General features: G+C 57.5%; 3 protein-coding genes across 6 annotated transcripts; 1 reads left to right on the top strand and 2 right to left on the bottom strand.

Annotated features, from left to right (window-relative positions):
* Positions 1–60: 60 nt before the first annotated feature.
* Positions 61–4,201, bottom strand: IZUMO1 (izumo sperm-egg fusion 1). 4 transcript variants are annotated; one of them, XM_045077078.1, is made up of 9 exons: positions 3,195–4,155; positions 2,673–2,747; positions 2,408–2,494; positions 2,100–2,120; positions 1,677–1,757; positions 1,390–1,490; positions 970–1,123; positions 470–674; positions 61–205 (listed from the first exon to the last, which is right to left on the bottom strand). In XM_045077078.1, the coding sequence occupies exons 1-9, from the start codon at positions 3,427–3,429 to the stop codon at positions 82–84; spliced, it is 1,083 nt and encodes a 360-aa protein (XP_044933013.1). In that variant the 5' UTR covers positions 3,430–4,155; the 3' UTR covers positions 61–81. The 4 variants fall into 4 exon arrangements, with proteins under 4 accessions (XP_044933013.1, XP_044933010.1, XP_044933011.1 ...); XM_045077075.1 differs by having other exon boundaries at positions 1,677–2,120; positions 3,195–4,176; XM_045077076.1 differs by having other exon boundaries at positions 449–674; positions 1,677–2,120; positions 3,195–4,173.
* A 414-nt stretch (positions 4,202–4,615) lies between these two features.
* On the bottom strand, positions 4,616–8,677 carry FUT1 (fucosyltransferase 1 (H blood group)). Its single transcript, XM_004767391.3, has 2 exons — positions 7,689–8,677; positions 4,616–7,123 (listed from the first exon to the last, which is right to left on the bottom strand). The coding sequence occupies exons 1-2, from the start codon at positions 7,822–7,824 to the stop codon at positions 6,024–6,026; spliced, it is 1,236 nt and encodes a 411-aa protein (XP_004767448.1). The 5' UTR covers positions 7,825–8,677; the 3' UTR covers positions 4,616–6,023.
* A 969-nt stretch (positions 8,678–9,646) lies between these two features.
* On the top strand, positions 9,647–11,395 carry FGF21 (fibroblast growth factor 21). The gene is made up of 3 exons (XM_004767394.2): positions 9,647–10,050; positions 10,172–10,275; positions 11,016–11,395. Exons 1-3 carry the CDS (start codon positions 9,816–9,818, stop codon positions 11,304–11,306), a joined length of 630 nt encoding a protein of 209 aa, XP_004767451.1. The 5' UTR covers positions 9,647–9,815; the 3' UTR covers positions 11,307–11,395.
* Positions 11,396–13,612: the final 2,217 nt, after the last annotated feature.

Below are 13,612 nucleotides of genomic sequence, written 5' to 3'. Positions count from 1 at the left end.
CAGACCCCGACCTCTGGGGAAACCAAAAGTTAGGATCAGACCAGAGGAATGAGTCAGATATCGAGACAATCAGACAAATCTTTATTTGTGCCTTGATGATGTGACTTTTTCCTTTGAAACCTGTGGTGGCGTGGCAGACTCCTTCATGGTGCCCAAACAGTCCTTGATGCAACTGATCACCCTCTCAGGCCGAAAGCAAAGTATCCTGGGGGTGGGGGTTGCAAACAGCAGAACCAGATTAGGTCCTGAGTGAGGGACACCCCTCCCAGCCTCCCTATATTTGACCTAATTCTAGCAGTGATCCAAGCTTAGCCCACCTAGATAAGGCCCACCCTGTTTTCTAAGACCCATCCCCAACGGAAATACAGCTCCCAGTATTTCCCCCTAGCTCCCAGACCCCCTCCGGCGTTAGGAAGTTGGAAATCCCGCCCCTTGCTCCAAGCCCTGCCTTCTTCAGTGGGCGGCTCACGCGGTCGCAAAGCCGATTATCAGCACCACAAAGCCCCAGATCAGCAGTCCGATCAGACGGCCTCTCAGCATGTTCTCGGACTTCGGACACTGTGTCGATGTAGGCTGGCCGGCTGGGGGCCTCTGGAGGCTAATCGAATCCCCCGGACCTGCGGCCTCCCCAGCCTGGCCTGACGGTAGCTCTTCACGGATCCTTTCGGGCAACACTGACAGAGGAGAGGGAAGACGTCCTGGGAGGGCACGAAGGTCCCGCCCGAGCAAACGCAAGCCTGCTCAACTCCAGCCAGCCCCAGGACCCACGCCTAGCAGGAAGGAATCCAGCCCCTAAGTGACTGAACACTGTGGTGGGAGGGCCACACCCAGGGCACGAAGCCACACCCTCGTGACCTGAAACCACACCCCTGCAGAAAGGGAATGTAGCCCAGACCACGCCCCTGAAGCTGATTGCTTTCCCCGCCGGGACCTTGAGTCCCATACTGCTGTTAACAATGCAGCACTAACCTGTGACTCGAAAGCGGAGGACCGTGGCTGGGATGGACTGGACAGTGCCCAAACTGCAGCGGTAGACGCCTGCGTCATCCGCGGTCACCGCGGTCTTGGTCAGGATGGGATCTTTCCCCTCGGACAGCAAGGTCTCAGAATTTTGCCCCCAAACCTAGACCCAAGCTCAAGGGGTCACAGAGGCCTGGGGAATTCAGGGTTTGGGGTTGTACAAGGGTGAGATCATCATGGGGCCTCAGCGGGGGAGATGGGAGTCCTGGGACATGGGGTCCTCAGGGATCAGTAGAAACCAAACCTGGCAGGTAGGTCATGGGTCATAGGGATTGTGGGTGCAAGCCTGTGGTGGATACAGGGATCAAGGGGCTCACACTAGCCTGATGGACTTGGGGATCAAGGATTACAGGATTTAGAGGGCCCCACCCTGTAAAAGCTGTAATCGGTCAGGCCTTGAGAGAGTCGATGCCAGCTGAGCTCACAGTTCAGGATCATATCTTCCTTCTCGTGGACGAGTACTAGGCGCTCTGAGGGTAGGGGGTTACGGTGCGATGCTTCTTCCAAGTTCGGTGCCCTTCAACTCCCTCCCGCTTGGTCTCCGCCCAGCCTTCTCGCGTCTGCCGGCTCCAGGCTCCGCCCTCTCTAGATTCAGGCTCTCCTCTGGCTCCGCCCCTCTTGCACCGCCCCCCTCCTGCCGGCCCCAGCTCTCTCACCCCCGCAATTAGGGTGCTTTCGACAGGCGTGAACCCGCCTCTGGCAGGAATTGCACCAGACCAGACTCTGCAACATCACACCTGAAGGGGCGGGATCAACGCTGTATTCGCCCTGAGAGAGGAGGCTAAAAGGAGAGGGCAGGGCCAAGGGCTGGGGCGGGGTCAGGTGCCCAATCCCGGGGAGGTCAGCCCAAGGGGCGGGGGTAAAAGGCAGCCCCGCTGGAAGAGGGATAGAACCAGGCTCGGTAAAGAGTGCAAATACAATATGACGGGCTTTCCAGTAAGCCCGCAGTAGGAAAGGACTGTGGAACCTCTCAGACGTGAAGAAGGGAGAAACATCGAGACCCAAAGGGGGAGGAGAACGGCTGGGTATTACCGGAGCGACCGTGAGGGATAAGGACCAGTTCCCAAATTCGAACTCACCACATTGGTTGGGACAAAAAACTGCCTCAGAAGAAAGAAAGAAAGAAAGAAAGAAAAAAGAAAAGATTATCAGATTGCTAAATTAAAGGATATGAGAGGAGGCAATGGGTTGGGGTTTGAACTCTTGTGTTTGAGGGAGGAAGGACCCAGGTGCCTGGATCCCAGGGTCCGAGGGAGGACGGAGTTGGGAGAGCGGAGGGGCGGGACTTAGAGAAGCGGGAGGCTGGGGGGGGGGGTGATGGGGACAGGGACTCTGGGACTGTTGAAAAAGGGGCTGTGGTCCCTGAGGGACTCGCGTCTTCCCTCACCCTCTTTTTGGAACTGAGCTGCAAAGCGGGCAAAGGTATCCTTCTGCAGGCTCAACATCCAAAACATCTCCTTCACGAAAAGCTCACCTGGGAAGGAGCAGGGTGACACAGGCCCTCACTCAAAGCCATGCGGCTAGGAGATGACAGAGCCGGAATTTGAACCTGGGCAGTTTGGCTCACAGAGCCACTACCAGACCAGTTGTCACCAACTACCATTTCTCCGAAAGATTCTGGAGCCCCTCCCCTGGCCCCTCTGTGTATTTACCTTCTACATTACTGTCTGTGATACGTTTCAAATCCTTCAGAAAACTCCAGGATGCGTTTTCCAGTGTGGGCTCATCTGGAGGGGTGGGAAGCAGGGATGCGGGGAGGGGGAGATAGAAGTCCAGATTACAAGCCCTACTGCCTCATTGGCTCACCTAGTGTCAGAAACTACAATACCCATGAGGCTACTGGGCAAGGAAAAGACTGGTAAAGGGCTTGTCTGCCCATTGCCTTCTGGGAGTTGTAGTTTTTTTAATGTGGTTTTTTTATTTTGTTTTATTTTTAAGCACAAAAGTGGAGGCTAAAGTGGGGGAAACAGTATTTGCCGATCCTGGGTAAGGCCCAGAATCTGCATTCCAGCCTTCTCCATTCCCGAGCCCAGTAGGCTCTGCCTCCAGCCCTGCCTTCCCTTCCCACTAAACCCCTCCCCCCCCGCCCCGCCCCCGCCCGGCACCCCGCTATCCTAGCCACAGACCCCTCCTTTCCCAGGACTCAGGATTTCTACGCTCTTCCCTGCCCTCACCAAGAACCCCCATATAGGAATCCTCGTGAATTGGCAGGTTCTTGAAATCCAGCACGGCGTCTTTCACCCTTTTCATAAAGCTTTCGTGGCTCTTGGCCGGCAAGTGGTCAGGCAGGTAGTCCTTCTCCAAGGAGTCTAGCGCCTCCACGACCTTTGTGGAACACATGAGACAGGCCCGGGCAGGAAGCAGGCAGCTGGCCAGCGCCGCCACCAGGAAGGGAAGTTGCGGACCCATTGAGACCGGAGCGCTCAGGCCGCGCCGAACCCCGGGAAGGGTCCTTTTACCCCACACTTTCACGCTAAGTGGAAAGATGCCCTTCTCCGAGACTAAGACCCTTAATTTGCAGGGCGCACACTTCTCGGTTAGGAAACCGAGGAGTCCGGAGACCCGATGAGCCCTAAACAGCCGCTGCCCGACCTTGAACTTGAATGCTGTGTTCTCAAATACAAGGACCCGCTGAAGAGCCGAATCCAGGCTGACGGCTTTTAGGCAGGATGAGCAGGCCACGTCGTTCCACTCTGCTATTTTCCCACGACTAAAATTAAGGATTTTGTTTGGGGGCGAGGGTGAGGTCGGTCCCGGGATTTGGAGAGCTTTTTGACTGGAGTCACGGTCACGGTTCGCCCGGGTCTACGAGGAATTTCCACAGCTTCCCCTTTCTAGCTTCTCACATGGGGCCCCAACTCCCCAAAAGATACTCCCAGGGAGTTTTCTCGGCCCCGCCCACAAGCCCAACGCGGAGTCTGAGAGGACCGCAACAAAGGGAGACTCCGCCTATCGTTCCATGATATCACAGAGGCGGCCGCCTTTTCAAACTAGAATTTTCCCAGCGCCTACCCGAAAGGAAAGTATCTTGTCCCCTCCAGCTTCTAAAACCAAGGAAAGGACTTCTGGCTTTCAGCTTCCTCCCCTCCCTGAGCCCCCGGACCCAGGCTTCCGGCTAGGTGCACTTGGCCTTTTGCAAACCTGGCGTGGAGCCACGAAGATGAAGAAAGGGGCCCTTTCTAGCCCTAGGACTACGACTCCCAGGAGGCCCTGGGGTCTCTCCCGGCCAGTCCGATGGCTCTATGGGAAATGTAGTTCCGGAGTTACACACTTCACTGGCTTCCTCCTACACTTTCTCTCCCTACCTCGTGGGGCTTGATGCCCAGGTCCCAGAGGAGAGAGGCCTAGGGCTAATACTGAGGAACTGGGGTTCTTTGGGTCCTGGAAGGTGTCTCCTTTTCTGCATCATTGGAAACAGGCCACCAGAAAAACAGGCACCATGACTCACACAATTCTGAGAACAAGAGATGGCCAGATTTGAGCAGGACAATACCCCTAGATGTGAATGAATCCCTAGCAGTTCTGAAACTTTCCACACACACACACACACACACACACACACACACAGGACTCCAAAACACTGCAGGGACAGGCATTAGCGATGTGGCCTTTTAATTCATACCTCCCTCTCCCCCACCTGTGGCAGCCGAATCAGGAATGATCCCTCAAAATTCCCTTAGGAAGACTGAAAAAGGGGTCTGCATTCTTCTGAGTGGACAGATGTGATCAGAGTTGTCTGTAATAAAGCTGGCAGGCCACCTTCACCCTCTTCCAAAAGCCTCAAGGCGTTCCTGGAATCTGAGTCCAGAATCCCATCCTCCGTGGCCAGACCCTGCATTCCCTTCTGCCTGGGTCTGAGGACAGCCTGGGTCTGAGAACTGCCGAGGGTCTGCACACCCTCCATTCGTTTCAAACCTGAAGTCAGATTTAGTGGTTCTGTGATATCAGGGGCAGACCAGGGTTGGCAAGGGGCACAATGCCTGCCAGGCGCTTTCTGCAAGGCAGAAGGAAACATTCAAGCTGGCCGAATTCCAGAAAATGGATTCCATCATCCCTCCCCACCCCTCAGCCCTTCACCCCCCCACCCCCACCTCCCCCAGACCAGTGTGGGGGGGCGGTGAAGGGGTGAGGGGAAGGAAGGCAGAGGAGGAAACTTCCGTAATTGGGAGGGGCCAACTCAACTCAGACCTGCCTTGTGGGGCACTTGTCTTTGGCAGGTTTTGAACTTAAAGAAAAAAGAAAAGTGTTCCCACATTTCTGAAAAACTTCACTCCAGAACTGGCTACACTTCTGAATCTGTCCCCCTCCCACCACCTCCCACATTTTCGTCCATCTGCTCAAAAAAGAGTCTTGGTCTTTCTTTTCAGGGGCTGAGAGGTCAGACAGACTTCGGGTCAGCTCTCAGCTAGCTACACATAATCTGTCTTCTACCCATATTCCCGGCAGTGGTTGAGGTGTTAAGATTTGGATTGTACCTTCCTGAGATTCTCCTGGAATTCCAGAACCTCACCCCTCTGGAAGATCCCTGCAGGATTCTCCACAGGTACTCGAGCTGGGGCCTCTAGAATGACTCCAGAAACACCGGACAGGAGTTGGTGGGTGCTTGCTCTAGGACACCCACAAGTTCCCTCAGTCCTGGGGACTGGACTTCTCTTCTCGAGAAGACCAGGGGCAACATTCGAAGGGGGAGTTGCCTGGACTTGGGTGTAGCCCACCAGAAAGTACTCTGGATATGGGCTGGGATGAACAGGTAGGCGCTGCCTTCTAGAACTGATATGAGCCTCTCTGGGCATTGCCAACCCACAGGAAAAGATCTTCTGCTGGTTCTAAAATGTCCAGACAGCTACAGAGAGCCCTCCTTTCTCTCAAAGTCTAGCCAGCTAGAACTGCTCTAGAAATGGGGGGAGGGCACCGGCTGTGGGGCTCCCATAGGTTTCCCCAGAAGCTGCCAGGTAAATGCCGCCCCGAGACTGATCAGCGATTCCAGAAAGTCTCCCTGCTGCTCACAGCCCCGCCAGCGACTGGAGTGCAGACAAGTCGGCATTAATGCCCACCCACTCGGGCAGGAAGGCAGCCTCTGGCTTAAAGATCTTCAGGAAGTTGGAGTCAGGCAGGGTGAAGTTGGCCAGGTAGACCGTGTCTCCACCAGCCAGGTAGGCGGCCCAGAAACCGAAGGTCCCTATGGTCATGATGGTGTGGTTACACTGCATGAGCAGCGCAAAGTCCTTCCCCGGAGAGCCCTCCTGCCCATCGCCAGCAAAGATCACATCCCCATGGGAGGCGTCGATGTTCTCCCGACACCAGGCCATGCCATTGCTGACAACCACAAAGACAGGGGCTTCGTGCCGGGCCCGGAACCAGTCCATAGCCTGCTGGAGGTAGGCGCGATCGCCCACCACCCCCTTCCAGCGCTGGGGCATGACTTGCAGGTAGTCCCCACGACGCACGTGGACCCCCACGAAGGTGCGAGGGCGGTCCCCCGCACGGCCCAAGCGGAGCTGGCTCAGGAGACCCTGGGCCTCCTGCCGTAGGTGGTCGTGCAAGGTGAACTCCCTGCGGATCTGGGCGCGGAGATGGTGGAAGAAGGTCCAGGAGCAGGGGAAGCCCGTAAGCTTCAGGAAGGCGTCCTCCAAGTGTGCGTAGTCCTCCGACATCCAGTCGTGCAGCTGTAGCTCCCGCCACGGCATGCGGCCATCCACCTCAGCGGCGAGCACGGGCAGGCTGATGCGGAACACGGGGGCGAGCGCGGCGTGCATGGCGGGCAGGATGAACGCCTGGCGACCGTTGAGCTGGGCCAGGGCCAGCAGCGTGGCGTACTGCCCCATCTGGTTACCAAAGCGGCCATCTGGGTAGATGGTCCAGATTCCTGAGAGCGAGGCAGGGGGCTTGAGACAGGGAAAGGAGGCGTTGGGCTCCATCGGCGTGCCTGACAGGCAGAAGACGGCCACAGGGGGTGTCAGCAGGCGGCGCGCCGGACACAGGGCAGTCAGGTCCAGGCCACTGTGAAAGAGGTCTTGGTGGATGTGGAGGAAGAAGACGGCTGAAAGAACACAGACTAGCAGGAAGGTCAGACAGAGCTGCCGCCGGCTGGGGGCCCACATGGCTGAACGGGAGGAGAGATGAGTTAGCAGTGACTCAAGGGGCCCAAGGACATATGTCAAGGAGCAGAGGCCAGTCGGAAGGAGGACTAAGGATTCAGACTCCTGGGTCCTGGGGAAGGGGAGATGGGGTCCTGGATCTTAGGGTGGAGAAGCGAGGTCTTGGAATTTCAGGGGATGGGGATGGGAAATGGTGTTTTCCAAGAGAGCATCGGTCTGGGACCCAGGAGTCACCTCCGCACCTTGGGATCTGGCTCCCCTGGGGCCCCGGAGGCCCACTGAAGTTGGGCAATGTTCCACCAACTCCTTTCTCTGGTGTACCCGGGGCTGGGGAGAAGGGAAGGAGGTGGGCAGCCTCCACTATGGAGGTGACGGGAAGACACAGGCCAAGCAGAACAGGATTAGTCTGGAGGCCCAGACCGGAGTAAGGGATCTTGGTTCCTGGAGAAGCAGGAGTTGCAGGCGGGGTGGAGACTCCCCAGATCCTAAGGGGCGAGAGGTTGGGGGTGCGCCTCCCGGGAAGGGAAGGCCCAGGTTCCTAGGTGCCAGGCATCTGCTAGGCCCACTCACCTGAGCTTCTGGCGGATGGCAGATCCGCAGTCAGCTTGGCGAGACTGCAGCGAGCCGTCCGCAAGTGCAGTCCACATCCGGCCGCCCCCGGAATCCCGAACTCCAGATCCCAAGGCTCGGCAGCCCTCCCCTCCATGCCGCTTCCCCCGACTGGCTCCAAGGGCTCGGGGAGGAGAGGAAGGAGATGGGCGCGGTTCCGAGGCTCGCAGCCTCCGCCCCTCCAGGGCCAGGCAGGTAGGTCGGAGGCGGAGCCCCGCCCCCGTCCTGGAGCCCCAGGCTGGGGTGGGAGCCTCCGCCCCCTGTCCTCCCCAGACCCCGCGACCTGCGCCTAGCCCCATCCCCTCCGGCCTCGGCCAGCCACAGGGCTTTCCAGGATCCGCCTACCTAGCCTCCAGCAGCGGCATCCTTCCGTGGACGTGGACTTATAGCGCCCGACGCGATGCTGGACCCAGGTGTTCGGGTCCATGGACTTCTCCCCCTTCTCTGGCATCCCGGGCTCACAGCCTGCCCCGGGTACCTGGAGGCTCGGAGCCCGGTCACTCCCCGGACACCAGGCCCGGGCTGGGAGTAAGATCCTCCGCCCTCTGTCTGCCTCGTCCTCCCTGTGGGGGTGAGGAACCCGTTCGCCGGGCTGCTCCTGGAGCGGATGGAAAACCTCCTCCAGCTGTCAGGGTCCCAGACGCGGGAGCCTCCTGTCTGTGGGTGTCCCCACGCACACCAGGCACAGCTGATCGCCCCTGTCCACACCGCACACCTCCAGATGCCAGAGCCGAGGCCCCCAGCCTCTCCTCCGTGGGGAGTGGATGGTCTGGTGCCGACAGCTCCTTTCTAGACGGGGCCCCTCCTGGTGATAGCCTCTCCTTGAGCCCGGAAGGAGCTGGCAGGCAGGAGTGGAAGCCTGTTTATCCTCCCACAGTGCCAGGTTGGGATTCAAAGGTTTTGCTTTGCAGCACACCTGAAACTGTTCCCATGGTCAAGGTGGCCCTACCCAGCCCCACCCTGGGCGGCTGCAGCAGGGAAGCGTGAACATTCAATAGGGATTTGACTTCACTGTCCAGAGACTTGGCCATAAATGTCTCCAGACCCAGGAGTGGGGCCCCCAGGCCTCTCCTTCCTCAGACCCTGGACTTCCAACCCCAGTCCCCTCCCCTCTTTAGTTGGAGAAGTTCAGGCCCCCAGTGCCCTCCCCGCTCAGACCCAGGTGGCCAGTCTCTGTACCTTTGGTTTCCAGGAAACTGCCCACCCCCTCATTCCCTTTGGGCTCCTGCCTCTCAGTTCCCCCTCCAGAGCCTGGCTGGGCCGCCAACGCTGAGTCAGAGACTCTCACCCTCCCCCTGCCCCAAGCTATTTTGAGAGCACCCTTCTGGGCCTGGGGATAGCTTCTCTGGTGAAAGAAACACCACGATTGCATCAGGGAGGAGAGAGAGAGAAACTAGGACCTTTGGTGCAGGAGGAGCATCTGGGCTGGGGTTGGTGACTTTGAGGTCAGGATGCCTCTGTCCCTGCAGGGGACGCTTTGGTCATGTGGCATTCGCGGCCTTCCTGATGATCGAGGAACACGTGTGACCCCCAGAAACCTAGAAATTCAGATGGCGTGCAGAAATTCCAGTTATGGGACACAGTCTGAGTCTGTCAGTCAGGGAAGCAGATTTCCAGCCCCCTGCCCCCCAGCCGTCCCCTCCCTGAGATTCCAGGGGTCCCGGTCCCCCAGCCCCTGTCACCCAGGTCCCAGTTCTTCTGAACCCTCTCCCCCTAATTCCTCAGACTGGGAAGTCCAGGTCCCCACCTGAAAGGACCCCCCCGGATTGCATCATCCGTTCAGCCCGATCTGGCCACCGTGGAATCCTGGTTCCTGCCAAGTGGGTCAAATATCATGGGTCAGGTGTGGGGAAGGTGATGGGGCGGGTCTGTCTGGATATAAATTTTGGAGCGCCTGCATCCCTTCTAGGAGACCTGGGTGTTCGGTTCAGCTGGGAATCCATGTGCGAGAGGACCCAGGCGATCAGGCTAAGCAGTGATCTGTGACTCTGCTCTCCCAGACGGCCAGGATCTGGAACAAAATCTCTACCATTCCGCTCGCTTACCAGACCCCAGACCCCAGATCTCGCCTGAGGACGTGAGCCATTGATGGGCTGGGAAGAGGCCAGGTCCGAGCACCTGGGGCTGTGGGTCCCTGTGCTGGCGGTCCTTTTGCTGGGAGCCTGCCAGGCATACCCTATTCCTGACTCCAGCCCCCTCCTCCAATTTGGAGGCCAAGTTCGACAGCGGTACCTCTACACAGACGACGCTCAGGAGACGGAGGCCCACCTAGAGATCAGGGCTGATGGCACGGTGGTGGGGGCTGCCCGCCGGAGCCCCGAAAGTGAGTATATAGACCAGGGGTGGTCTGCGGGAGGAGGGACTGGAGGCCTGGACTCCCAGGTCCAAGAGAGAGGGGCCTGGGAAGAGGCCCTCTGAGTCCCTGACCACTTTCTCCCCCTCAGGTCTCTTGGAGCTGAAAGCCCTGAAGCCAGGGGTCATTCAGATCTTGGGAGTGAAAACATCCAGGTTCCTGTGCCAGGGCCCGAATGGGACACTGTACGGATCGGTGAGTTTCCGGGGTGCCCCTCCTTGTGCTCCACCCTCCCTCCTGTCATCTTCACCCATCTGGGGCACCACGTCTGGCACCTGTGGCCTGGGCCAGGCTTGGTCCTGTGCTCTCCACATGCCTGTACCACGCCAGCCCCCCTACCTGTGGGAGCTGACCTTGTCCATGTTTACAAGGAGAGGAAACTGAGGCTTACACAGGGACACGCCAGCTGCGAGTCACGAGGCCTGTGAATGACAGAGTGGCCTGAGAGGCTGAGTCTTGTGACTTAGAACCCCTGGTGGCCGCATGGTCCTCTTACATGTCCTGTTCCTGCTGGGCACAGGGTCCCTCCGAGGACCCATGGCCTGTAAAGTGACTGTGACCCCTGGGAGGAAGCCAGATGCTGCTGTCTGGACTCAGAGAGCCTTGACTGCTCCCTGGGCTGGAATAATCCTCTCTGGGAAGTGGGGTTGGGAGGTGGACTGCCCAGAGGGAAAGGAGGAGCCTGCTTCTGTTGTTTGTGTCTGGGGACTTGGACTCTGGATCTGAGGGAGGAGGGGCTCCCCCAGCTCTCTAGGAGTGTCTAGACTCCTGTATCCTGTTGGAGGGGAGCACTCTGTGGTCAGAAAGAAGAGAGAGCTGGGGGCCCCCAGACGCCCAGGTCCGAGGGAAGAGGGCGCCGGCCTGGATGCCTGGGTCCTGCAGCAGGACGATGTGAAGGGATCCCATGTCTCTGATCTCTCTTCTTGTTCCCGCAGTTCCACTTCGACCCCGTAGCCTGCAGCTTCCGGGAAGTGCTTCTGGAAGATGGATACAACATCTACCACTCTGAGACCCTGGGCCTCCCACTGCGCCTGCCCCCCCACAACTCCCCACACAGGGACCTGGCGCCCCGGGGGCCTGCCCGCTTCCTGCCCCTGCCAGGCCTGCTTCCGGCCACCCCGGAGTCCCGGGGGATCCCAGCCCCCGAGCCTCCCAACGTGGGCTCCTCAGACCCCCTGAGCATGGTGGGGCCTTTGCAGGGTCAAAGTCCCAGCTACACTTCCTGAAGCCGCCGGCTGTTTATTACGGGGTCTCCTCTTTATTTATTGGGTTATTTATCTTATTTATTTATTTTTTATTTTTATTACTTGGGATAATAAAGAATCTGAGAGGAGGACCCGAGTGAGCCTGTGTGAGTGTTTGAGGGAGGTTATGGGATCTGCTTCCCCGTCTCCCATCCACCCCAAGCACCCCTGCCCCCATTGTCAGGAAGCTGTGGGAAGGTCCCAGTTGCCCTCTGGGCCTCAGTTTTCTGCTCTGCTTTGGTGTCCCCAGGGACTCTGGACTATCCCTGCCCTTTGACAGGAGAAGGCTTGTTAACCTCCCATCCCCTCCCCAACCCACCCCCAACCTCGTGCTTGTGGTGTGCAACTATTTTTCTGAGGTACCTCAATAACAGGGAGCATTTAAACAATGACACTGCAGACCTAAGGCCTCATGGGAGACGTAGTTTTCTGGATCCACTTAGCACAAGGAATGGGATGACATCTGGGTCCTCAGGGCCCAGGCAAATGCTCTTGGATCCTAGGGCCATAATTGGTGTGAGATGGGACTCTTGAGTCCTGAGGGATCGGAGAGCTGGATATCTGGACACCTGGGTCCCAGGAGAACAGGGGAAGAGGAACGTGGAACGCCGGTCTGAGGGCAGACTCTGGAGACTGGGAGTCCTGGTCCTCAGGAGAACACTTGAGGATCTAAATGCTTCCACGCAGGTGCTTAGGGACTCCAGAACTTAACGACTGTCACAGACCCCAGTCCCAGGGAGTTGCCTGTTCTCCCTCCCTCCCCACCATCCAGATTTCCACATTGCTCCTAGGGTTATTTCTTAGTTAGGAAGGACAGGAGGACTGACCCCTCCCCGGGGCTCATGGTCAGTGCCCTTTAGGTCCTGGGTGTCTGACCGACTACCGCAGGCCCTTGGGACTTGTGGTTTTGGACCCCTCATTTTAATTCCCCTGTTCCAATGAGAGGAACACCTCCGTGGAAGAGTGGGGGGATATCAGTGCAGGTCCCTGAAGCTCATGAGACGGAGTCAGTGCCTGGAGGAGATGAAAGTCTGTATTTGTGGAAGGGAGGTTTTCTGCTCTGATGGCAGAGGCTGGCTCAGGTGGGGGAGAGTATTTTCACCGGAAGCAGGAGCCGAGATGCCACAAAACTCACCGGCAGCTTTCACAAGGTGGGGTGCAAAGTGTGCTCAGTGGGGAGTTGCAAAGTGCACAAAAGGACAGCAGGGTCTTGCCCTTGAAACTGGCAGCAACCTGGGGAGCCAGCCTGGGAAGGGATCCCAGGAAGTGAACTTATTGGTTCAACTCTAGGGCCTGGGGTGCCCTTTGTCAGCTCTTGGCAGGTGCCCTATGCTTGAGATGCTGCAGAAAGGCCAACAGCATCAGCACCGCCTGGGAACTTGCTAGAAATGCACGTTCCCGACCCCAGACCTCTTGGATCAAAAAATTCTGGGGACTAGGCAAACTCCTAGACACACAAATCAGTTTAGTGGTTGCCACCAACTGGTAGGAGGGTGGAAAGGGGAGCGTATGATTTTCCTCAGGGGCCGCCATACGAAGTACCACAAACTGAGTGATTTAAAACACAGAGATGTGCTCCTTCACAGTTCTAGGGGCATAGAAGTCTGAAATCAAGGTGTTGGCAGGGACAGCCTCTCTCCCAAGTCTCTTGGGAAGAAGATTTCTTTGCTTCTTTCCAGCTTCTGGTGGTCCGCTGGCAATCCTTGGCATCCCTTGGCTTAGAAACATGTCACCCCAATCTCCGTCTCCATATGGTCTTTTCCCCAAGTGTCTGTGTGTGTCTGCGTCTAAATCACCCTCTTGGGGTGGCTCAGTGGTTTAAGTCTCTGCCTTCGGCTCAGGTCATGGTCCCAGGGTCCTGGATTGAGCCCCGAGTCGGGCTCTCTGCTCAGCGGGGATCCTGCTTCCCCCTCTCTCTTTGCCTGCCTCTCTGCTTACTTGGTCTCTCTCTCTCTCTCTGTCAAATAAATAAATAAATAAAATCTTAAAAAAAAAATAATGGCTCAGTAGGAAGAGCATGGGATGCTTAATGTTTGTAGTTTTGAGCCCCATGTTGGGCATAGAGATTACTTAAAAATAAAATCTTTTTTTTTTTTTAAGATTTTATTTATTTGACAGACAGAGATTACAAGTAGTGGAGAGGCAGGCAGAGAGAGAGAGGAAGAAGCAGGCTCCCTGCTGAGCAGAGAGCCCAACTTGGGGCTCGATCCCAGGACCCTGGGACCATGACCTGAGCCGAAAGCAGAGGCTTAACCCACTGAGCCACCCAGGCACCCCTAAAATGTTTT

Source organism: Mustela putorius, unplaced genomic scaffold (genome assembly GCF_011764305.1).
Source record: "Mustela putorius furo isolate JIRA1106 unplaced genomic scaffold, ASM1176430v1.1 tig00000196_pilon_pilon_pilon, whole genome shotgun sequence".
NCBI classification, from domain to species: Eukaryota; Metazoa; Chordata; class Mammalia; order Carnivora; family Mustelidae; genus Mustela; species Mustela putorius.
The sequence above is the reverse complement of the archived record's forward strand: the minus strand, read 5'-3'. Positions and strand labels throughout refer to the sequence as shown.